Source organism: Ovis canadensis, chromosome 17 (assembly GCF_042477335.2).
Source record: "Ovis canadensis isolate MfBH-ARS-UI-01 breed Bighorn chromosome 17, ARS-UI_OviCan_v2, whole genome shotgun sequence".
NCBI classification, from domain to species: domain Eukaryota; kingdom Metazoa; phylum Chordata; class Mammalia; order Artiodactyla; family Bovidae; genus Ovis; species Ovis canadensis.
In genome coordinates, this window is record NC_091261.1 from 64,604,206 (window position 1) to 64,627,832 (window position 23,627).

Here is a 23,627-nt window from a genome sequence, read left to right on the forward strand (position 1 = left end):
TCAACGTAAAACTATTTGCTTTACTTAGCTTCTGGAGAAATTGATTTTATATTTCCTAAATTGAAGAATAAATATTCAGCAGTTGTGCCAGCAATTTTAGGACTTAATAAAAAAGAATAATTCTTAAACTTGGTAACTATTTAAGGAAGAGAAGTTTCACTTTTGATAGTCAACTTGCAGTAATGAGATTTAGTAACATGTATGAAGTGGCATTTCCAAGCAGTTGAGGAAAAAGAAAGACAAAGTTGTAAAATAGATAGATGACTGATTCATGTAAGAACCTGTATTATTATCCGAATTCAACACGACACTGGACAGAGTAAATTAACCTGACCTCTACAGAATCTAGGAATTGGAGTAGACTTTTAAGGAGCTTTCTGGCTCGAGATGTATGATTCCGATAACATGGCCTTATCATTTCTTTAGGTAGGGCTGTGAGCCTTTTTTCTTTTGCTTTTGAAAAAAAAGGAATTGGAGCAGCCTGAATGAATAGTCAGCAAACACTTAATTCATACCTGTTGAGCTCCCTAACACAAATATCAAAAAGTTAATTCTGTGCTGTAGAGCAGAAGGCTTGGCAGACTTTTAACAGAGCTACCTTAGAAATATTTTGGGTTTTGTGGCCCCAAACAGTCTCTAGGAGAAAAAAAGATTTTTTTTAACAAGAGTTTAAAAAATGTAAAAATCATCCTTGGCTTAAGTGCTATTTTTAAAAGAAACAAAAACAGGCCTTTAAGTTCATCCAGCTGCTTCTCTAACTTCATGCGCAAGAAAGATTTTGTTCAAGTGTAGATTTTGAGTACTTTGGTCTGGAGTGGGCCTCATTGTTCTCCATTTCTACCAAGTTCCCTGGTGAACTACACTTTGAGAAGCAAAGCTCTACAGCAGTAGTTCTTAATCATGTATAGAACACAGTTCCTTTAAAAATTAATGAAATCTGGACTCTTTTCCAAATACACATGTTCAGAAATCTTGTATGCAATTTCAGGGGATTCTTTTGTCCTTCTCCCCAGAATTCCACCCCAAGATTCTAGCTGTTGGTTTTAAAAAATGAAGTTACAAGCATATACCTAGTTTCATTGTGCTGCACAATATTGCATTTTTTAAACAAATATTTCAACTTTTCATTATTATAATTATGATCAGTGATCTTTGGTTACTGTTGCAAAAAGATTGACCCACTGAGGACTCAAGTGATTAGCTTTTCTTTTTTTAAGCAATAAAATCTCATAAAATTAATGTATGTACATTGTTTTATACATAATGCTATTGCATACTAATATAGTACAGTATAAACATATCTTTGTATCACTTAGTTTATTGCAGTATTTGCTTCTGCTCTCTTTTTTAATGTCTATTTATTTGACTGTGTCAGGTCTAAGTTGTGGCATACAGGATCTTCTGTTGCGGCCCACGGGCTTCACTCTAATTGTGGCACGTGGCTCTGTAGTTCTTGTGCGGGCTTAGCTGCCCCATGGCATGTGGGATCTTAGTTCCCTGACCAATCCCTTGGATTGGAAGGTGGGTTCTCAGTCAGGGTGGTTTCTACTTTTGCTTTTGTGGTGGCGTTGAACCCAAAAGGTATGGCTGTATACCATATGATCCAGCATTTCCACTTCTAGGGTATATATTCCAAGGAAATGAAATCAGTCTCCCTAAGAGATCTGCACCCCTGCATTCATTACAGCACGGTTTACCTAAGTATCCATCAGTGGATAAATGAACAGAGAAAATGTGTCTACACACACACACACACACACACACGAGTATTATTGAGACATAAAAATGAAGGAAGTCCTTACGTTTGCAACAACATGGATGCACCTTAAGTGAAAGAAGTCAGAGAAAGGCAAATGCCGTGTAATCTCACTTACATATAAATCTTTAAGAAAGGAAACGCATTCTCACACATGCAAAGCAAACTGAGAAACTCAGGTTGGTGGTTTCTAGCATGGTGGGTGCAGGAATTAGGTGAAGGTGGTCAGAAGGTATAAAGTCCAGTTGTGAGACAAATGTGTTCAGGGAATATAATATACAGCATGGTGACTGTAGGTAACAGAATTATAGTATATACTTGAAAGTTGCTAAGAGTATATCTTAAGTTTTCACCGTAAGGAAACAGTTGTAACTATGTGAGGTTGATGGATATTAACTGATTGTAGTAATTTCATATAGTATGTATATATAAATGTTTTATACCCTAAACACAGTGTTACAGGTTGGTTTTTATCTCAACAAACTGGGAAAAGTCATTACAGTTAAATTGTAAAATATTGTTTGATTAAGCAGTCTGCATGGTGTTGTTGGAATATTGTTAAACAGTTTTCACCTGTTCCTTAAATTATAAACATCGCTCAGAGATGTAGAAGCAAAACTACATGACCAAATAAGGATTGTTGTCTTTTGTCTCTTCCCCCATGCGGAGTTGTTTCACAGTGAGAAGGATGAGAGAGCAGAACTAGTTAGAGATGTAGATCTGAGTCATCTGTAACCAAAAACCAGGAGAAATCATTATTTTAGTTTTTCCTGTAAGTAATATGTTTTATAGAGCTATAAGTTCTTAATCTTAACTTATATATAAGCAGAACAACAGTCTAAAACAAATTAGCTTGGATGCTATTAAAAGCAGAAGGTTTTGAGACCTAGAGCAATAATTGATTGATGGCTATGAGAATAGCTAAGACACTAAGAACCATGAGTTCTGAGAAACTCAGAAAGGTATCCCCAGTCATCAGATCATGATGGACCAGTTGGTCTTGAAGCCTGACCTGAATTTCACAGGGCTGGCATTTCCTCATTTTCCTGTAATCACCTCCTCCCCTCTCCCTGTGACTCAGTGGCAGTTACAGTACAGTAAGTGCCAGTCTTTCCAACCCTTACTATTGTGATTAAGATTTGGGGAAAATTAGAAGAAACCACAAAGTGCAGGGAACAGATTTCCTAAGTGTGACACGAGACTGCCACCATCACGAGACTTGACTATGTGAGAATATAAAATAACTTATTTTGAAGATGATAACATAATTTTAAGAAACAACGTGCTTCATGTTAGCTGCTGCTGCTAAGTCGCTCCAGTCGTGTCCGACTGTGCGACCCTATGGACGGCAGCCCCCCAGGCTCCTCTGTCCACAAGATTCTCTAGGCAAGAAGACTGGAGTGGCTTGCCATTTCCTTCTCCTGCTTGGTGTTAGTGGTAGTCAGAATACAAGATGGAGAGTATGGGGAAATGGCAAGAAAATTAATTTGGTGCAACTATACATTTGTAGGAAAATTCTGTTTTCTGAGACTCTTTTCTCCAGAAGTAATTGAAGTGCACAAGAGGAAAACTGGAAACATGTAGATGGCTGTGAAAACAGTGACTGATTGATTAATCACAGGATGGCTGTGAAATACCTGTGACATTAAGCAAGTTACGTGCCTCATTTTCCTTATCTGTAAACAGGGAATGAAGATAGTCATAGAATTCATAAAGCTCTTACAGCAGTGCTTAGTGTAGAATAAGCATTCTCCAAAGTTGAGCTTTAGAGATGATTGCTTTAGGTATTACTATTGCTTTAGGTAGCCATTAAAAAAGAATGAAACCGCTAAGTACATACCAATGTTAAAGGTTTGTAATTTTTATTTTAATGAAATTTTAGTAAGTGTTATCTATAGAGAAAGGTGTTTGATAAATAGTGTTAACAGATAAATAGATGTTTGGATGAGGGAAGTGAGGGGTGGGTTTTCACCTTGTAAAGAGCATGCATTACTCTTGTAATAAAGAGAAATGCATGTTGGTATCGCAGATCCTGTGTACTCTAACCTTGCGTAACCTTGCTGCAGGCTGCCTCCACAGCATCTAATGAACCAGTTAGCTTCCACCTCTAGCAGCTAAAAACTTCTCTGCCTAGGAACAGCTGTGCTACTTTTATTGGCAATTATGTATTATGCCAGTTTTATTATAAAATGTCCCTTATAAGGAGCTAAAACATACTTGTCTGTTCTGTACAATAGTTTTTCTCTTTGGAGGCACATAGAAGTCTGATTCCTCATCCTGTGATGGCCTGTTTTACCATCTTGATGGCTTCTTTGGTGCCCATGCTTGAATACAGTTAATGTAAATGGGGTCTGGTTCCTATTCGAGACCTTATCTTCCACCCTTACACATAAGGACACTTTTTTGGCAGTCTTAGTTGTCCTGTCACTTAAAGCCCGTGAGTCTTTTTCACATTTCTCCTTCCCTGCAATATCTCTAGTCCTCTGCTAGCAGACGTGACTTCTGTTTTCAGTCTATATTTTAAGCAGTAACCACTGTTAAACTTCATTCAGCCCAACCAAGGCTAAGATCTCTTTGATCCTGACGTTTCATTGTTGCTAACTTTGTCACAGTCTTCAACTTGATCATTATCATAAGTTTCTGGTGCCCCTCCCCCCCCCTTTTTTTTTAAAAGAAAATGATGTGTGTGCAGGTACTTCATTCCACAGCAGATATTTTACTTGGTGTGCACTGTTTCAGCACAGTGCCAGGCCTGGCAAATCAGAGGAGACTAGGCGACCTCCCTGTGGGGCTAGTGGTCCAGTGGGGAGGACACAGCAGACATGAATGTGATGAGTGTCGGGAAGCAGGCACCTTCTGTGGCGCGTTGTGAGGGACACCAGCCTGATCGTGAAAGTTCCAGGAAAGCCTGGCTATTTGTGAAGACTCGGAACTTTTGAGAAACTGAAGAGTATTGTTTGAAGCAAGTCTAGTAGGAAGAAGCTGTTGAAAGGTTTTAAAGAGAATGATATGTCTGCATTTTAAAAAGATGGGTTTCATCATAGATAATATATCCTACAAATTGGACTGGGAACAAATACAGTATAAGCTATGGCAGTTTGTAATGTTCCTCCATGCTCACCCTGAGGCCTGGAAATAGTGTTAAGTAGGCAGGTAGAGCTTCTCAAGTGAATTGCATTCATTTTTTTCCTAACTACAAAATTTATGATTCAAATTAGGAGGGAAAATGTTTGAGTCACAGTTAAATGTTTAACTAATTTAGGTTAATTCTATTATGGCTGGCTTTTCCTCAGAGCCGTTTAATCTCAGAAACAATAGTGGTATTTAAGAGGTAATTTTCTGATCTTATATATAGTTTTCTTTAAAAAAAAAAAAGGTTTGAATAAACTGGTAGAATTTGCCACAATAAGTTAGGTTTTTTCCTTATGTATAATCAATTCAAAAAAGGCTTTTTCTGAGTTGTGCTGATTTTAACTGTCAGCATTTTTGACATAATAATATAACCAATGTTAAATCATCCTGGCCTTATAAATAGTCTTTCCCAGATTTTAAGATTAAGAAAGCTTGTGTTCATGCAGTTCTAAAATGTGGCCAAGTAATAATTTCCTTTAAATGACTTTTACTTGCGTTCTTGGTAACTCACCATAAAGTATACATTGAAGAATTTGTTCAGAGTGGAACTCTGTGTTGTGATAGCGGGTTTTAAAGAGCCTACAGACTTAAGGAGCCAAGAGCTGAATTTTAAGTGTCAGATGTTAAACAGAAAGTAGTTTATTTTATTTTTTTTTTTTTAGAAAGTAGTTTATAATAGTTTATTCTTCTATTACACTGCCTGAACTCAAGAGACAAAAAAATTTTCAGAGGAAAAAATTGCAGAGCATCCCGTTGGCAAGAGTAAGAATTTTCCACTACCACTTGCCCTGAGGGCACTGACATGCCCCATCAGGGAAATATCACTGGATGTGATCATCGGAACAGACTGCCTACTCCTCTTGCACAAAACCCTCGGCCTGGAATTCACAGAAGCCTGCAGACAAAAGAAAATTATGTCTTAGTTGAAAAGTAGTCATTGAGTCTTTGTTGTCGTGGATCTTTTACTTCTTTAGACAACCTGCTTCCTTGTAGAGTTCATCCTGAATTGACTCCTCCAAACAAAAAGCAGAGTCGCACAGTAAATTAAAGGAAGTCTTTCATTAATTGAAGTTCTTTAGGCAAGACTCCTATTGATGCAAGGGAGTGTCTTTCTCACTAAGAGAATTCTAGAACTTGGCAGGTTTTTAAGGCCAGTTTGGATTTACACTCTTAGCACCTTTTCCACACAGGAGAAGAGCCTGGCAGCCCACCCCGGTGTTCCTGCCTGGAGAATCCCCGTGGACGGGAGCCTGGCGGGCTGCAGTCCATGGGGTCGCAGGAGGTCAGACACGACTGAGCACATGCGCACCTTTTCCACAGAGAGATCATTTGTAATGGAGATAAACATGAAATTTTCAAGGTAGCTCAGTTCCCAAGTGTTAGGGACTTGGGGTCTTCTCGGCCTAGAGCTTCGCATACATGGCACATGAGAAACAGCACACAGGAGACTGTTCTAAGCAGGCTGTTCACAGGGTCTGTGACACCAGTTACTAAGCCATTTTTCCCCTTGTATTAGTTTTTTGTTTTTTTTTTTTTTTACTTTATTTTACTTTACAATACTGTATAGGTTTTGCCGTACATTGACATGAATCCAGCACGGGTGTATATGCGTTCCCAAACATGAACCCCCCTCCCACCTCACTCCCCATAACATCTCTCTGGGTCATCACCATGTACCAGCCCCAAGCATGCTGTATCCTGCGTCGGACATAGACTGGCATGTATTAGTTTTTTAGTGTGCTTGGAGAATTTCTTTAAAATAATGGGTTTCTGGATCCCAAATGCATTGAACCAGGTTCTTGCCTGGAGAATCCCAGGGACGGCGGAGGCTGGTGGGCTGCCGTCTATTGGGTCACACAGAGTCGGAACACAACTGAAGCGACTTAGCAGGCTCTTAAAGAGCAGGCCCCAAGATTCTGTAGTTTATAAAAGGTCCCCAGGTCATCTTTTAGTTGCTAAATACATAATTGCCTGCCAGTTAGAATGGCTGTTACAGGATGGAAGAAAAGTTAATAAGAGCATAAGATCAATTTTAAGCAACTTCCTGTGTGGTTCAGTGGCTAAGATGCTATTCTACCAACTCAGGGGACCCAGGTTTGATCCCTGGTCAGGGAATTAGATCTCCAGGTCATCTTTGAATTCCTACATATGTAGTCGCCTTCCAGTTAGAATGATTGTTACAAGAGGGAACAAAAAAAAAAAAAAGAGGGAACAAAAGTTTAATAAAAGCATGGCATCAGTGTTTAAGGACTTCCCAGTCACTTGTTCCAGTAGCGTTTTACATCTGACTCGTTCTTGAATATTTAACCAATAATTAAATGTATATCAATATAATTTCTGTACAACAGAAATAGCCTTCATATATTTAAAACAGACTTTTAGGAGTAAAAATAAGCTGCTTCTTTGTAATGCGAGTTTAAACGTTAACATAATTTTAAATGCTGCATATATAGTATCAATCCCGCCTTAAACTAGTAACTTACATGTTGACTGTGTTACTGAGGAAAAAAATTAATCTTGGTATTTCTTGCCTCAAAAACACATTTTTCATTCATTTTTAATCCTCTGAGCTGGCCCACTGAAACACAGCAAAATAAATGGCAAGATACAACTTCTGGGTCCTCAATTTGAATATTAGATTTGCTGACCTTAATTAAATTGTGGCCAGGTATATGAGAGTACAAGCTAGAGCTAATATATGAAGTTGTTTAAGAGAGATTCAGCTCCAGTATAAAATGACACCTTGTGCTATTTTATTTCATTTTTTTCCTTTTTGGCTGCACCACGTGGCTTGCAGGAGCTTAGTTTCCCAGCCAGAGTCTGAACCCATGCCCCTTGCAGTGGAAGCACCGAGTCCTCACCACTGGACCACCAGAGAATTCCTGGCATTCTGCTTTCAGATTGGTGGTTTCCATTCAATTGTTACAGTGCAGACGGGCCTATAGATTGTGGTGACTGCTATGCCATGTTAGAAGTTTTCTGCTCCTGTAGGATCATGGCATAAATTGCTTCAGACGTTAAAGGAACATTGTCAAGTAATTTTTCCATTTAGGGCCACGCACTCATCATTGAACTTGGATCCTTTTCATGTTCAAGGTTATGTAGGGTCAAATTACGACAGCCAGAACTAACACAGGAAAAGTTTTTTAGGTTGTTTGAGGTTTTTATACGTTTATTTTTTGCTGCACTAGCAGCTTGCAGAATCTTAGTTCCATCACCAGGGATCGAATGCCCTCGGCAGTGAAAATGTGCAGTCCTAAGCAGTGTACCATCAGGGAATTCCCTAAGCTATTTTAAAGTTTTATCTTGCTGAGGTATTTTAGGTTGTGAAGGCCACTAAATTTTAAGATACAGTTACTTACTACTGTTGTATGAGCAGAATTGTGTTATTAATAAAATGAAAGTTTCTAGTGTCTTCCATCTGAATATTGCGGCTGTTGCATAAGCGTTTCCAGCAGGAATTTCACCGTGACTTTGTGTGTCCCTGCAGTCAAGTGCAGGGTGATCTCTGCCTCCTGGGAGTAGATATTGGCAGTCTTGTTCTGTGCTGCCTCGTGACCGCGTTTCTTACATAGGTTATAGGGTTTGTTTCATGAACTGTGCTCTCCCTGAGTTTAAAAGCTGTGAGTCACAGAAATATTAGAACTAAATTGAAGGTTTAACAAATGAAATCAATCCTCTACTTAGAAGTGGATTCTGTCTAAGAAGTAGATTGAATCGATTGAATCTACTTCTTAGACAGTATAACCAGTTATGTATAACCAGTGGCAGAGTTACAGTTCTGTATGGTAGCATACAGAACTGGATGCTAAGTCTGGAAAGTAAGATTTAACTTAATATATGCATTTGTAGGGGGAACGGTGCTTATTTGTTCTGTTAGCTGTCCTTGCATAAGACTCTTAAAAACACCTTAGTACCTTTCTGAGAGTCAGGGAAAGCTGCTTTGTACTAATGTTTACTGTTCAGTTGCTTTGATACTGAAACATACTCATCTAACGATTCTTGAACGCCTACCGTATTCGGGGCATTGTTCTCAGGGTGCAGGTGGAATACAGGCTTTACATGTTCCTCGGTCTGTGTTGTGGCATTTATTTCAAATACCATCAAGGAAAGGGGCTAAGACATGGCCCATTTAAGAGCTATTAAAGGAACTCTGGCCCAGAAAAGAAGACTCACTTGACTTAAAGATCTCCCAGAGGTTACACAAGAGGTTTTTTCATTTATCTGATAATGCAGATTTCAGAAGGTACCGTAGGGTACATACAGACAAGGTGAAGAGTCTCCTTCCGCCCCTGCCCTGCTGTCTGGTGCTGTAAGTCTGTTATCCCTGCCAGAGGTATTTTCTCCTGACAGCGGAGCTCCATGTGCACAGTGCTGCACACTTGTGTTTTCTCCACTTAATGTACAGTATGAATAGACTTAATAGACACTTAACACAGTATGAACAGACCTTTCTATTGCTGATTTTTTAAAAAAACATAACTATGTACTGCAAGCATATCTGTAGAATACATTCTTTGCAGTGGAATTTATGGGGTAAAAAGATTGTGTTTTGCCATTTTTGTTTGGTTTTTTTTCATCCCATGCGGCTTACAGGGATCGCAGGTCCCCAACCAGGAATTGAACCTGTGTGCTTGGCTGTGAAAGCAAGAGCAGAGCTCAGAGTCCTATCCACTGGACCACCAGGGAACCCCTGTGCTTTGCACTTTTGATATGTATTACCAGTTTGCCCTCCCGAGATTTTGTAAGTTTTTTTCTTTGTACTCAGTGGTGTATGTAGGATTGTCACAAAGTCTGGATGCCTAGTTGAGTTAAAAATATTAAATGAATACTAATATTATATGGTATGTTTAGTGATGTTACGTTCAGTTTGTCCTTATTAGCAGTGCACTAAGTACCGAATTTTCATTAATACCTGCTCATGCACTTGCTCAGCTAGTAAAGAATCTGCCTGTAATGCAGGAGGCCCCAGTTCGATTCCTGAGTCGGGAAGATCTGGAAAAAGGATCTTGGGTTTCCCTGGTGGCTCAATTGGTAAAGGATCTGTCTGCAGTGCAGGAGACCTGGATTGGGAAGATCCCCTGGAGAAGGGAACGGTTACCCACTCCAGTATTCTGGCCTGGAGAATTCCATGGACTGTTTAGTTCATGGGGTTGCAAAGAGTCGAACACAACTGAGTGACTTTGGCTTTGACTTTTCATGCACTTGACTCTAAGTGATTTGTAGCTTTGGTTTGTTTTAGGGGTTTTGGATTTTTTTTTTTTTTTTTTTTTGCTTATTAAAACTAAACTTTCTACATCTTATAGTCACCTTGTATAAGAAGCCCTGTTTCTGTACGTTCTTTCAAACTTAGTACACTTTTTTCTCAACTCCTTTGTCAATTTGATAGTTTAAAAAGTGGTCTGTGTTGTTTTATCTTGCCTTTTTCTTATGAGTGAGATTAATTGAGCATCTTTTTATAGAGGTATTTGTTTCCTGTTTGTGATAATTTAGCTTTCCCAGTGGAAGAAATCAGTTTATAATTCGGTCCCCCTCGCCGTGCCCTGTGTGTGTGTGAGTGTGACTAAATAATGTGAACTTAGAGCTGTTTGCCCAAGCATCATTGTTCTCTTACTTATGTACTTCATATCTTGTATTTATCCAGGAAGAGTTTTTATGACCCTGAGGACAAGTTGCTTATATTGCTTATTGTAGCAGATTTGAGGGTGGGGGGTGAGTCCCATGTAGCCTGTGGGATCCCGCTTCCCCAGGATTGAACCCACGTCCCATGCACTGGAAGCACAGAGTCTGAACCACTGAACCACCAAGGCAGGCCCTGTAGCAGATTAGATTTGTGCTGGATACAGACTATTTATTTTCTTTAAATGGTGTGTTTGATTCGGAGACAGCTTCTTCATGTAACATGATTTCAAAAGTTGCTTATTTAAGCTGCTTTTTTTCCTCCCCAATTAGTTGGTGACAAAGTTCCTGCTGATATAAGATTAACATCCATCAAATCTACTACTCTAAGAGTTGACCAGTCAATTCTCACAGGTAACTATCATGCATTGGCAGCTGCTTAGTTCCTGAGGCCCAGATTCCTGCTGATGATGAGCTGACTCTTGCCCCACTGTCCATTGATGGTGTGTCCCATCTCAGTCTTTCCAAGATGTTTGTTTCATAGCTTAATTAGTCTTTCTGCCAATCGATGCCAAGCTATAATTTTAAAACAGTTGGCTTTCATCTCATAAGGCCTTCTTATGTTTAAATTTGATTAAAAAGTAGTTTTGATTTTAAAAGTTTTTTTAAAGGTTGAAAATTCCTTCAGTAGCCTGAGATAAAGTTGAAGCAGTATTGTTGTCTCTGTTTTATGGAAAGTGAATTAATTACCTAGTGTTTTTTTTCCAGGCAGGAAAAATAGACTCCAGGAATACTAATCTCACACCTCACATACTTTGCAGTAGTAAAATGTACAATTAACAAAAGTCAGCACTCTCCAAAATGGTGAACGTTTACTGCCTAAAATTTGAACACTAATTAGATTTGGGATTGTTCGGAACATTTTCCCGTTTTTGTTTGATAAAGGCACAGTCTAGGGTGGAGGGTTCATATTAACTGGAAGTAAGGTGGTCAGAAGATTAACTTAAACACAATGCTAACCTGTATTAAATAGTGAGTAAATATAAAATTCAAAGATTTATCTGATGATTAGTTTTGAAAAGCAACTAGATGTCTTAGAAGTAGGGACATGAGTAACCTGGACTCTATTTTTTATTGTTCTTTATGAATAGCTTATCTACTAAAACTGCTGTTATCAGCAACAACTTGGAAGCTGAATAAGCCATAAAATGGTAGGGAATTGATTGGATTGTATATAAAATTCTCATATTGTGCATACAAAAACAATTTCCATTTTAAATAAAAATCACACTCTAGTTTTAGGCTAGATTGAAGAACCAGAGTCTTTTGTTAAATATTGAGAGTGAAATTTGCTTCCTGAAATTTGACTTAACAGCCAGGGCCATATTTCACCTTCATTATATACCATTACCCCTTGAACAATGTGTGTTTAAACTGCATGTGTTCACTTATCTGCAGATTTTTTTCATTAATAAACCAGTTGATTGAATCCTCAGATGCAGAACTGCATATCCAGAGGGCCAGGCCTAAGTTCTGTGCAGATTTATGAATGCAGAGGGGTTGGCCCCCCAACTGCTGCTGCATTGTTGAAGGGTCAGCTGCATTTCATAGGTGATGGTCAGGTTGAAACCAGGTTCAACAAGACATTGTGAAAGTTCTAAGAAGTGGTCTCTTACTCCCTGTCGTCTTTTTTGCTGCTGCTGATTGCTGTTTTTCATTTTGGTTTATTGAAGTAGAATGGTTGATAAGTGCATGCAAATATTATCTAGAACAGTGTTTTCATTTCTCATCTTTGGCATTATTGAACAAAAACAGGCTTTACAGTGGATGAGCCTCAGTATTCATATCTGTATCTACAGTTTATTCATTTTGTTAAAAGTAAATATACTTTCAGCTTTTTAACTATTACATACACACAATATGTGTGTATATATAAGTATACAACAAATCTACATCCACTATATTAGAGTATAAAATGATACTTGAAAATGAACTAAATTTGAGTAGTTAAGAAAATAAAGGTAATTGACTTGAATCTTACTTTAAAATTAAATTCCTTTATTTTGATTTTTTTTCTTGGAAATTAGTTTCTTTTTTAAAAATTTATATATTTTAATTGGAGGCTAATTGCTGTACAATATTGTACTAGTTTCTGTTACTGAATTTTACTAGTTTCTACCATTTTGAATGAATTGGGCCTTTTTTCCCTTTTCCTGAGAGTGGTATTGGTATGTGTGAATGAGGGTACCAGGGTTCTAAGTGTGAATTGCATAGATCTAAACAAACCTTCTGTATTGCCACCTGCTTAGGTGAATCTGTCTCTGTCATCAAGCACACTGACCCTGTCCCTGACCCACGGGCTGTCAATCAAGATAAGAAGAACATGCTCTTTTCTGTAAGTACTTTGGATAAGATTTAACCTTTAAAGGGGTGTTTCCTTTAAAATGACGTGGATGATAACTGTGTATAGCTCACAATTAAAAGGTGTGTGTTTAGAAAGAAAGCAAATGTGGCAGACCGTTAATAACTGGTGAGTCTGGGTGAAAAGTAAAATAGATGTTTATTGCACTGTTCCAATTTTTCTGTTAAATTATTTTGAAATATAAAGTTGGGAAATTTATAGTTTTTGTTTAGAATTTAAAGTGGTATTTCAAGTAGTAGGCTTTTGTGTGTTATCATGGGACTCTAACCACCCATCCTCCTCCTCCTAAGTCACGTCAGTTGTGTCCGACTCTGTGCGACCCCATAGATGGCGGCCCACCAGGCTCCCGTCCCTGGGATTTTCCAGGCAAGCATACTGGAGTGGGTTGCCATTTCCTTCTCCAGTGCAGGAAAGTGAAAAGTGAAAGTGAAGTTGCTCAGTTGTGTCCAACTCTTCACGACCCCATGGACTGTAGCCTACCAGGCTTCTCCATCCATGGGTAAATTTTTAAAAAGTACTACAGAGCTACAATGAAGATAATGCGCTAGGGATTACAATAGAGCGGGCAGGGACACCTTGTGCTTTGAGTGTCAGCACTCTAGTGGGGTCCTCGAGGACAGCTCCTGACTCTAGCCATCCTTCTTACGGGGACGAAAGGAGAGGTGGAGTTGTTGGAGCCAGAGGTGGAGAATGCGTAGGGTTGAGAGCCGTATAATATTTGAAAAGTCAGGAACACAGAGGGCTTAAGCTCTACTCCAGTCCAAAGCTCTCTGCAAGCCAGACTCAGTGAGTAGAGATTTCAGGTGGGCCAGTGTAAAGGGCTCTGGGGCAAGTGGGTACCATTCTCATTTCACGGAGAATCACAGAGCGATATACTACACCACCTGCCTTGAGGTATTGCTCCTCATCAAAATTTGAAGGCTGGTTACCTGAGTAGCCACTTGAGGGCCCAGTAGAATGTGGTGTGTAGAGAGGTCAGTAGAGTCTGGGTGCCCTCCTCAAAATCCACACAAGTTTGAGTTTACTAGTCAGGGTTTAAGTAGGATATGGTGTTGATCTCTTAACCAGTTCTCTCCTTCTGTCCTAGGGCACAAACATTGCTGCTGGCAAAGCCATGGGAGTGGTGGTGGCAACTGGCGTTAACACTGAAATTGGCAAGATCCGAGATGAGATGGTAGCGACGGAGCAGGAGAGAACACCCCTCCAGCAGAAGCTGGATGAGTTTGGGGAGCAGCTATCCAAAGTCATCTCCCTTATATGCATTGCAGTCTGGATCATAAACATTGGGCACTTCAATGACCCAGTTCATGGAGGCTCCTGGATCAGAGGTGCTATATACTACTTTAAGATTGCAGTAGCCCTGGCTGTGGCAGCCATTCCTGAAGGTCTGCCTGCTGTCATCACCACCTGCCTGGCTCTTGGAACGCGCAGAATGGCAAAGAAAAATGCCATTGTTCGAAGCCTCCCTTCTGTGGAAACCCTTGGTTGTACTTCTGTTATCTGCTCAGACAAGACAGGTACACTGACAACGAACCAGATGTCAGTCTGCAGGGTAAGTGGAAGTAGTTTAAGAATCTTTTCTGAGTTATGGTTGTTGATTGATCATCAGAATATGCCCTCATATCATTAAAAGCTTTATTGTTTTGTTAAATTTTGTTTTTAATGTAGTTGACAATGATTTGTTGGTTTCAGGTGTACAGCATAGTGATTCAGAGATATATGTGTATATTCTTCTAGATTCCTTTCCATCGTAGCTTATTAAAAAATACTGAGTATGGTTCCCTGTGCTGTACAGTGGGTCCTTGCTGGTATGCAATAGTGTATATATGTTAGTCTCAAACTCTTAATTTTAACCATTCCCTTTCTCCTTTGGTAACCATAAGTTTCTTTTCTAGTCTGTGGGTCTACTTTTATTTTGTAAATGAGTTAATTTGTATCTTTTTTTTTTTTGGTTCCACATGCAAGTGGTATCACATTTGTTTTTGTCTTACTTAATTTACTTAGTATGATCTCTAGGTCTATCCATGTTGCTGCAAGTGGCATTTTTTTCTTTTTTAAAGCAATTATTATAGTATAGTTGATTTATAGTGTTGCTAGTTTCAGGTGTACACAAAATGAATCAGTTATACATATACATAACATGTTCACTCTTTAAAAGATTCTTTTCCCATATAGGGCATTACAAGAGTATTGATCTGTTTTCTATATAATGGTGTGTATATTGTCAATCCTAATCATCTTCTTTATCCAGTCATCTATCAATAGACAATTACTTGCTTCCATGTCTTAACTGATGTAAATAGTGCTGCTGTGAACATTGGGGTGCGTGTATCTTTTCAAATTAGTTTTCATAATTTCTGGATATATGCCCAGAAGTGGGATTGCTGGATCATAAAACTTTTGGTTTATAATTTGATACCTTTTTATGTGCTTTAAGCAAATTGAATTTTATCTGATAGAGGTTATCTACATGAGTGATACACTTGTATTGGGGAAGTAACTATAAGCAGTCTGTAAATGTATTAGATGACTATGCTTCCTTTATTTCCTTGTTCTTCTAAGTGTATGTATGTTAATACAAGCTTCAAAGTAAGAATTGTATAAAACCAGCTAGTTATCTGCCTACATAAAATTCTAATTGGTATTTCCTTAACACATTGAATGAAACATGTTTTTCTTCTTGAAAAGTAAATAATTGAGTTTAACTTGATTCATTTTGTGTTCATCCTTCCTTCCTCCTATGTTGTTTTGACTATCACTTTAGGATAAAATAAACTGTTTAAACCTGCCCTAAGCAGAATAAAGAAATAATGTAATGATACAGCTGAATGAAGTTCTTTCATGTAATTTGATTTCCATAGGTTTTATTCAAACAACTTTGAGGTAGAAGGATGAGAAAAACAGTATAAACTTCTAGTTACCAAATAAGTGTGTCATGGGTATGAAATGTACAGTGCAGGACAGTCAGCAATAATGTAGTATCTATGTATGGTGGCAGATGATAACTAGACTTAACGATGATCATTTTGAAATGTATAGGAATATCCCATCATTACCCCATGTACCAGGAAGTAATAACATTGTGTAGGTCAATTAAACTTCAACAACAAACAGAAAAAGAGCAAATTTGTGGTTATCAGTCTGGAGGATGAGAAATTAGATGAAGGTGAACAAAAGGTACAAACTTCCAGTTAAATATTAGGGGATGTTGTGTACAACATAAGTATAGTCAGCACTCAGTTCAGTTCAGTTGCTCAGTCGTGTCCAACTCTTTGCGACCCATGAATCGCAGCACGCCAGGCCTCCCTGTCCATCACCATCTCTGCTGTACCTTATATGTGAAAGTTGTTAAGAGAGTAAATCTTCAGAATTCTCATCACAAGGAAACAATTTTTTCTTATTTTGTATCTATATTAGAAGATGTATATTCACTAACTGATAATCATTTCATGATGATTGTAAGTCAAATCATTTGTACAAGTCAAAGTGATTTTTCAAAAGAGATACAACTCATAAATGTTGAATGAAATTCATGTCGAAGATTCTGTTTGGGTCATCAGTTCAATGAGAGAAAATCAGTAAGATGGTAAAACTGGTTACAGGAACATGTGAGGAAGTGCTTAGTATTAGAATAGGACTAGTGTGTGTTACATTATAAAAACTGGTTAATATCACACAGAGAAATAAAACTAAGTTCATCTTTTATAGAGGACAGAAAGCCGCAACTTCGTAAAACATGAGTCTTTTATAATAGCACAGTGAAAGAATGGGAACATTTTCCAGCGCACTGAGTCTTTAAATGCCTGCTAAGTAACGCTTCTGAATGACATTGGAGGGCACGCCATCAGCCCCTTGGCCTTATCTCTGGGTTTTAGATAATGGGTTTTTTAGCATTAGAAATTGTTCTTGTTTTAATACATTGAACCCTCAGACTCTTTACTTACTGAATTTAAATTTGTGGTGATTTTTTGATATACGTACCCTCAACTCTTTGTGTTGTCCAAAACCCAGATCCTGATAGCTCAGTTGGTAAAGAAAAATGGACAGGTGTCCAGGTGGCAAGCTTCTAACTTAAGTAGATGCAGATTGTAACTGAGCTTCCTAAATTTTCTTTCCTTGGTCCCCCAAAATGTTGAATTTTTTTTCTTATATTTTCCCTTAAATAATCTGATTTCAAATGTTCTGTTAAAGAAACAGCTTGCCTCTTTGTTCTGTTCTACCTTTGGGGACAGAAAGCTGATGCTAATCAGTATTCTACAGGAGGTTTCTTGCAGTAGGTTGCATAACTGCCCTTGACTTAGGGGTACTTTCATCATGCAGTTTCTAAATGGCTTACTGGCTTGCAGTCTAAAAATGCCTGTGTGCATTCAGATTTAGTTTGTGTGGGTTAGAATTCTGAATGTCTTAGAATATTTTGTACTGTGGTATAGACCAAAGAGCTTCACTTTATAAACAGCGTCATTAAAGAAGTGACATGGTGTAGTCATAATGATGCCAGCTTGCTTTAATAAGTCTTAGTGCAGTTAATTTTTCACATGTGACTTTGTCTGAATTACATGGTAATACTGCTCAAGAGGTTAGAAAACTTAGGCTGTGAGAAATTGTGCCATGGCTGAGGGTCCCACAACTTTTAATAGTAAGGTAAAGTTCAGTTTCCTGATAGGAGAGATCGGTAAAACCTGTTTCTCTCTCCCACTTAATAATTGTGTAACCTTGAGCACATCCTTTAACCTCTCTATTCCTTTTTTTCCTCTTCTGTAAATGTCAGACATTTTTGGAAAGAGCTTTCTGCCAAAATTCCTTTTTTAGATGTTGTATCTGCTAGGGGAAAAAAACTGTAGGAATTGGTGATCTTGCTGCATGTGACCTTGGACATGAATCTTTTCCTCATTTGACACACCAATTATATGTGTTTGAACTAGAGCCTTTTACCAGGAGTCATCACAGTTTTAAATCCCATTGTATATAACTTTTTTTTAATCCTTTTGTCTCACAGCTTTAGTTCAGTTCCCAGGTTGATTTAGTTCTGAGTATACTTTTGAAATAAAGCTTCTGGAATTTAAAAGTATATGCTATATAATAAATCTTATGAGGCAAAGGAAGTTATTTTAAAACAAAATCAGATTTTCTTACTGAATATGAGTCTCGGAATGCTCTGAAAAGGTTTTTTAAAGCATTACATGGCTCTTTTTTTACTTGAGTTTAACATGTTAAAAATTCTTTATTGTAGAATGGTTTGATCATTACAAACTGGACTTCTGAATTACAATTGGAAAGCAAACCAAGAGGGGGAAAAAAAATACCCTCACCTTAACAAACTGGCTCATGTCACTTTATTATTCTGTAAAATTAAGAGTTCCTTCCTAAAGCACTCTTCCATCTGTTATCGTCTTGGTAACATCAGTTCATTCAGCTCTGCGGGCTCATTACTGTATACATGTGGTTGTGCAGCTTCATAGAAAATGAGCTATTGCCACAATAAAAAGTAAGTGGGAAGGAGTAGAGAAGCAATTTGTCTTATTTTACTTGGGGAATGTTCATGCAACTCTGATATGTGAGTTTACTTTTCCTAGGCTTTTAGCTCTAAAGCAGGGATACCCAGGTCACTTTCTCAGCCTGCCATTTGGAATTCTGAGTATTCTAAAAAGTACTACTTGAGTCTTTGGAACTGACTGGCCCAGAGTCCTCATAACTTGGTTTTCATGTAGGTTCTCTTTCTCCTCTGCCTGGTACCATTGCTGCTTATTTATTTAGCACCTCAATGATGCTGTTTTTCAGACTGTTAGATGAATGGGGAGGCAGTCTTAATAGTGTCTAGTTAGAATAAGGAACAATACTTCTCATGCTGAGCTTCGACACTTAAGTCAGAAGAGCCTTTTGTCTTAGCAAAGGTTATATGCTTTTAGCATATCTTTTTTTAAATATCTTTTAAACACTTATGCTTTTTTTTTTCTGTAGATGTTCATTCTGGACAAAGTTGAAGGTGATACCTGTTCCCTTAATGAGTTTACCATAACTGGATCAACATATGCACCTATTGGAGAAGTGTGAGTAAACCTTCCTTGTCTTTTAAAGGCTCCACTTTGGTAGTTTGGTGCCTGTACAGACTTGCAGTGTCTCTACAATGTTCGGATAATTTTCCTGATGTAGCTCATGTTGGTTATCAAAATGGCTTACTTTTTAAAAAATGAAATTGGTATACATACCTGAAAATTGATATACAGTTGAAATAGATTGTTTAAGCCAGTGAACCTTTTTCATCTTTCGAAGCCTAAATTTTCAAGTGGGATTTCTGTTCAGGTGGAGTTTTGGGGATGGTTTTTTATTTTTGTTTGTTTGCCATGCCACACAGTTTGTGATATCTTAGTTCCCCAACCAAGAATCAGACCCCAGGCCCCGGCAGTGAGAGCACCAAGTCCTAAGCACTGGACCACCAGGGAATTCCTAATTTTTCTTTATGGATACCAGTGGTGGAGAAATTTCAGTAACTAAGAATTTTTGGTCTTTACTGATTGACTACTGATATCAGAGACACATTCTGTTAGCGTCTCCAGCATCGGATTTCTAGGAGCCATCACTTGAATTCTTTTGAATGTTTGCCAATCTAGTGTACACAAAATTCTATTTATTAGTAAAAAAATAAATAAAAGTGATCACAGTTGACCACAATGTGCTTTAAGAGAAATTTTTTTTCTTCGGACAGACATAAAGATGATAAACCAGTGAAATGTCATCAGTATGATGGTCTTGTGGAACTGGCGACAATTTGTGCTCTTTGTAATGACTCTGCTTTGGATTACAATGAGGTGAGCCTCCTCATAAATGAGAAACTAGACCTGGCTGTTTCTAGTTCAAGGGTGCGGTGGGCAGGATGAAAATCTAGCCTTCCTTCCTCCCTTTTTGAAAGTCCGAGTTCCTGATTTTATTTGCCCTTTCCATTAAGAGCTTGTCTCTTATCAGAGCCAGCATGATCTACCCAAAGAAAGCTTGGAGCCTTTCATAATACTCTGTGGCTGAGCATTGCAGTTACTCAGCTAGGAGCTGTAGCATACATGATGTTCTCTTCTGTGTATAGCTTAGTTACTATAAATGAGTAAAGCCAAGGATACTTTCTCCTAAAAGTATAGGGTGTTGATCTTGGCTTTTTAAGATGTATCCTTGAGGACAGGTTGAGGCTTAGAAGGTTGTTTTGATGATGTTATTATGTAAAATTTAACCAACAGAAAACCTTCTTTCCTCCCTTTTTAAATTATAGACAGTGAGATACATCTTTTGGTTTCTAAAGGCAAGCCAGTCCCCAATAGAAACAGAACGTAAATTCTGTAGAATGATAAATAATGACATGGAATTACAAATACTATGTGCAGGCTCTCGTGTTTCAGTTAATACTGTGATTATTTGCTTATAGTTCAGGGGAATGAAAGACCTAATTATTAGAAAAAGATCAAATGCACACCTGTCCTTTGAGTTCATTTTTAATTATTTGGATCATGTGTTCCAGGATAGGATAAAAATGACCCAGAGAACAATGATGTAATGGAGGACAGAGTGTCCTTCTCTGGAAAAAGTCTTTATTAAAGAAAATTTCCTTGTTTTTACTACTTTTTCCTTTTTGTAATTTGTATGCTTTCAACTACTACAGGCGAAAGGTGTGTATGAAAAAGTTGGAGAAGCTACAGAGACTGCTCTCACCTGCCTGGTAGAGAAGATGAATGTATTTGATACCGAATTGAAGGGTCTTTCTAAAATAGAACGAGCAAATGCCTGCAACTCGGTCAGTATTTGAGCTTGGTGGTGTTCATGCTGCCCATCATGCCTGCCATATATCCTCGGTCCACTCACTCACTCTCTTAGACAACTTACTCTATACTTTATTTCCTCAAACTCTCAGTCCTTCTCCATCTTTGCTATAAGATAAACCGATTTGGCCATTTGACCAAGAAAATAAGACTTGTCAGTGGACAGCTTCCATATGCAGCCACCAGTGCTGGGACATGTGCTCTCTCTGCTCCCAGTAAATCCCAGCTGCTTCTTGTCCAATAAGCCCCAGCATCTCTCCTGCATTATCAATCTCCTGTCTCTACTGGGTCTTCATTAGAGAAATAATAGTTGTTTATCTTAAAACTTTTTCACTTAAGCACCCTGCTTCTTTTCCTTCATGGTGAAATGTCTCAAAGAACCGTTTTTATGTATTATTTCACTTTTCCCATTTTCTTGAGTCCTCTCCAGTCAAGCTTAAGGCTCCTTCCAGTCTATCAAAACTTCATATCAAAGTAGCCCGTGACCTTGTGTTAAATGGTCTAATTGTTTATGCAAGTGTACTACTAACATGTTTTAAAGTTCATAGAGCAGAAGTTGACAGAAGTAAAAAGTAAACTAGACAAATTTACAGTTAGAGTTGGAGGTTTTAACACACCTATCTCAAAAATTGATAAAACAAGCAGATTAAAAAAAATAAGGATATGGAGCAACACTTGTAAATATACTTAACCCTTTTTCCTCTTGTGCTGCTCCTAATATGCTTTTCAGATCCATAAGGAACAATTTACCAGAATACAGCATATTGCTGGTCCATGAAGCAAGACTCAGCAAATTACAAAGGGTGTAAACTGTTGTTGACCACAATAGAATTAAACTAGAAATCAGGTAGAACGACACATAAGTTTCCATCTGAAGAAAATGGAAAAACAAATACAAGTAGAAGGAAGTAGGAAATAATAAAGACAAGATCAAAAAGCTGTTCTGAAAATTTTTATATCAATAAATTTGACAGCATAGAAATCAACAAATCCTTTCAGTAGCACAGCTTTCTAAGCTGACATTTTTCTAAGAAAAATGGAATAATCCTATGCCTGTTAAACTAACTGGATCTATAATTCAAAATCTATGCTTCCCCTCAAATTATTCAGGCCCAGTTGTGCCAACACTGAAGAAATACAAGTTTTCAGGAGTTGCTGGCTGTCCAGTAGTTAGGACTTAACACTTTCCCTCAAGCTGTACAGTGTGGCCCCGCCAAGAATGGCAGAAAATGAAACCTTTATCACCAGCATAACCCTGATAGCAAAACCTGACATTGATGTAACTTTCATAATACAGAAGTAGAGATTCCCAGCACAACGTTAGCAAACTAAATCTAGTAGTAATTAAAACTTTGACATGCTGTATTTATTTGAGCAGAATTACTACAGCTATGGTGAGTGGAGTAGCAATACTAGGGGGGTGCAGGTGTGTCTTGTTAGGTGTGCGAACACCAGGCAAATGTGTGGTCCCTCAGCTATTCTCTCTTGCCTGTCGGAGCCCCAGAACCAGGATTTTCTTAGGCTGAGCAAAGTGGCAGGCAGGGTGGACTGGCCTGTTGAGGAGACCCAGGTGCTGGAGGCTGACCAGATGGTCAGTGTCTGCCAGCAGCTGTTGCGGATGGTTTTACTCAGGTTTAGCTGCACCAAGTGTGTGAGGCCGCAGAATCCAGTGACAGTTCACTGCAGGGCAGGTCCAGCATGCGGCCCAAAAAGAGCTGGCGGCTCCATGGCGTGGACCTTGTTCAGGCTGCTGAGGCTCAGGCCTAGTGTTTGCTGACCAACTTGTCGCTTATGGTCATGGTGATGCCCACTGAGTGGACCTAAGCAGTAACCTCTGTTCCAGCCAGAGTGGTGAGTGGTTGCTGAGCTGAGAAGCAGAGTAAGCAACATGCCAACAAGATGGTACCATACACAAAGGTCAGGGTGACAGGCAGCGGCAGGTAAAATTAGAATCAGAGGAAGAGAAGAAGCCTAGACGCCCAAAAGCAACCAAAGGAAGCTCAGAAATGGAAGCTGCAGAAGCCAGAGAATAGGGGTTGAAGGGACTATGCGGACAAGCAGGAGCAGAAGAGACCTAGGAGGAAACAAGCCAGGCCCTGAAGTCTGCGTCTGGTCCTGCCCTGGCAGACCTGGAAGCAGAGAGGCCCCCTGCAGCAGGGTGAGCACCGTCTCCCTGCAGTGCGTGCAGGGGGGCATCAGTGCGGTCTCAGTGGGCCCTCCAGACCTGTTCCCAGTACCCTCCGCCTCCCAGCCTTGGAGTTTAGGTTTCTTCAGAGTTGGGCTCTGCTACACACAACCCCTTAGTGTCAGACCGATATACCTGTCATCGCCAAGGGGCAGCCAGTCAGTGCTTGAGGTTCCTCGTTGTAGCACTTTAGTGCTGTTTCCTTCTGTCAGCATTTTCTGGTAGAAGAAAGAGAAACAGGAGATTATAAATACAGCCTTCCTAGTTATACAAATGCAAAGCTTATGTCAGCTATCCTACGGTGACTTTCTTTCATCCTTCCCTGGGTATCCAGGGCAGATGAGGAGGCAGTGTTTTGGGGTGGTAGGGTGGCACCTCATGGCACAGGTAGCCTAAGGTGGGCAGCAGTGCGCCTGTTAAAGACATCAGCTATTTAAGCATTGGGTCCCACGCCAAATCTCAGGCTGTGAAAAGGACTTTAGGACCATCCAGTCCAGTCTCACACGTGCAGGCAGGGAAACAGCCCTCAGTGGCTTGCACACTGTCTCACAGTGTGAGCAGAACGAGACTGCTCCAGCACCCTATTACATCGATTTGCCTCTCTCATACTCTCCAGGGAAATCAGAACTCTTGCCAGAATGGAGGATGCTTCAGCGGAAGTAGAGAATCTTTCACAGTAACTCAATTCGTGCTTCACAACCAAGTCTCACAGCC

The 23,627-nt window shown here is 39.0% G+C and overlaps 2 protein-coding genes across 3 annotated transcripts in view; one reads left to right on the forward strand and one right to left on the reverse strand.

Annotated features, from left to right (window-relative positions):
• Positions 1-23,627, forward strand: part of ATP2A2 (ATPase sarcoplasmic/endoplasmic reticulum Ca2+ transporting 2) — a 57,289-nt gene that overhangs the window by 20,670 nt on the left and 12,992 nt on the right. For both annotated transcript variants that reach the window (XM_069557833.1, XM_069557834.1), the window contains exons 6-11: positions 10,841-10,921; positions 12,817-12,902; positions 14,017-14,481; positions 18,888-18,976; positions 19,633-19,735; positions 20,572-20,703. In XM_069557833.1, the coding sequence (XP_069413934.1) occupies positions 10,841-10,921; positions 12,817-12,902; positions 14,017-14,481; positions 18,888-18,976; positions 19,633-19,735; positions 20,572-20,703 (956 nt within the window). The remainder of the gene's footprint in view (positions 1-10,840; positions 10,922-12,816; positions 12,903-14,016; positions 14,482-18,887; positions 18,977-19,632; positions 19,736-20,571; positions 20,704-23,627) is intronic.
• ANAPC7 (anaphase promoting complex subunit 7) overlaps positions 21,668-23,627 on the reverse strand; it is a 50,991-nt gene continuing 49,031 nt past the window's right edge. Inside the window, exon 15 of the transcript XR_011249955.1 lies at positions 21,668-23,131. The gene's annotated coding sequence lies outside the window, so the exon portion shown is untranslated. The remainder of the gene's footprint in view (positions 23,132-23,627) is intronic.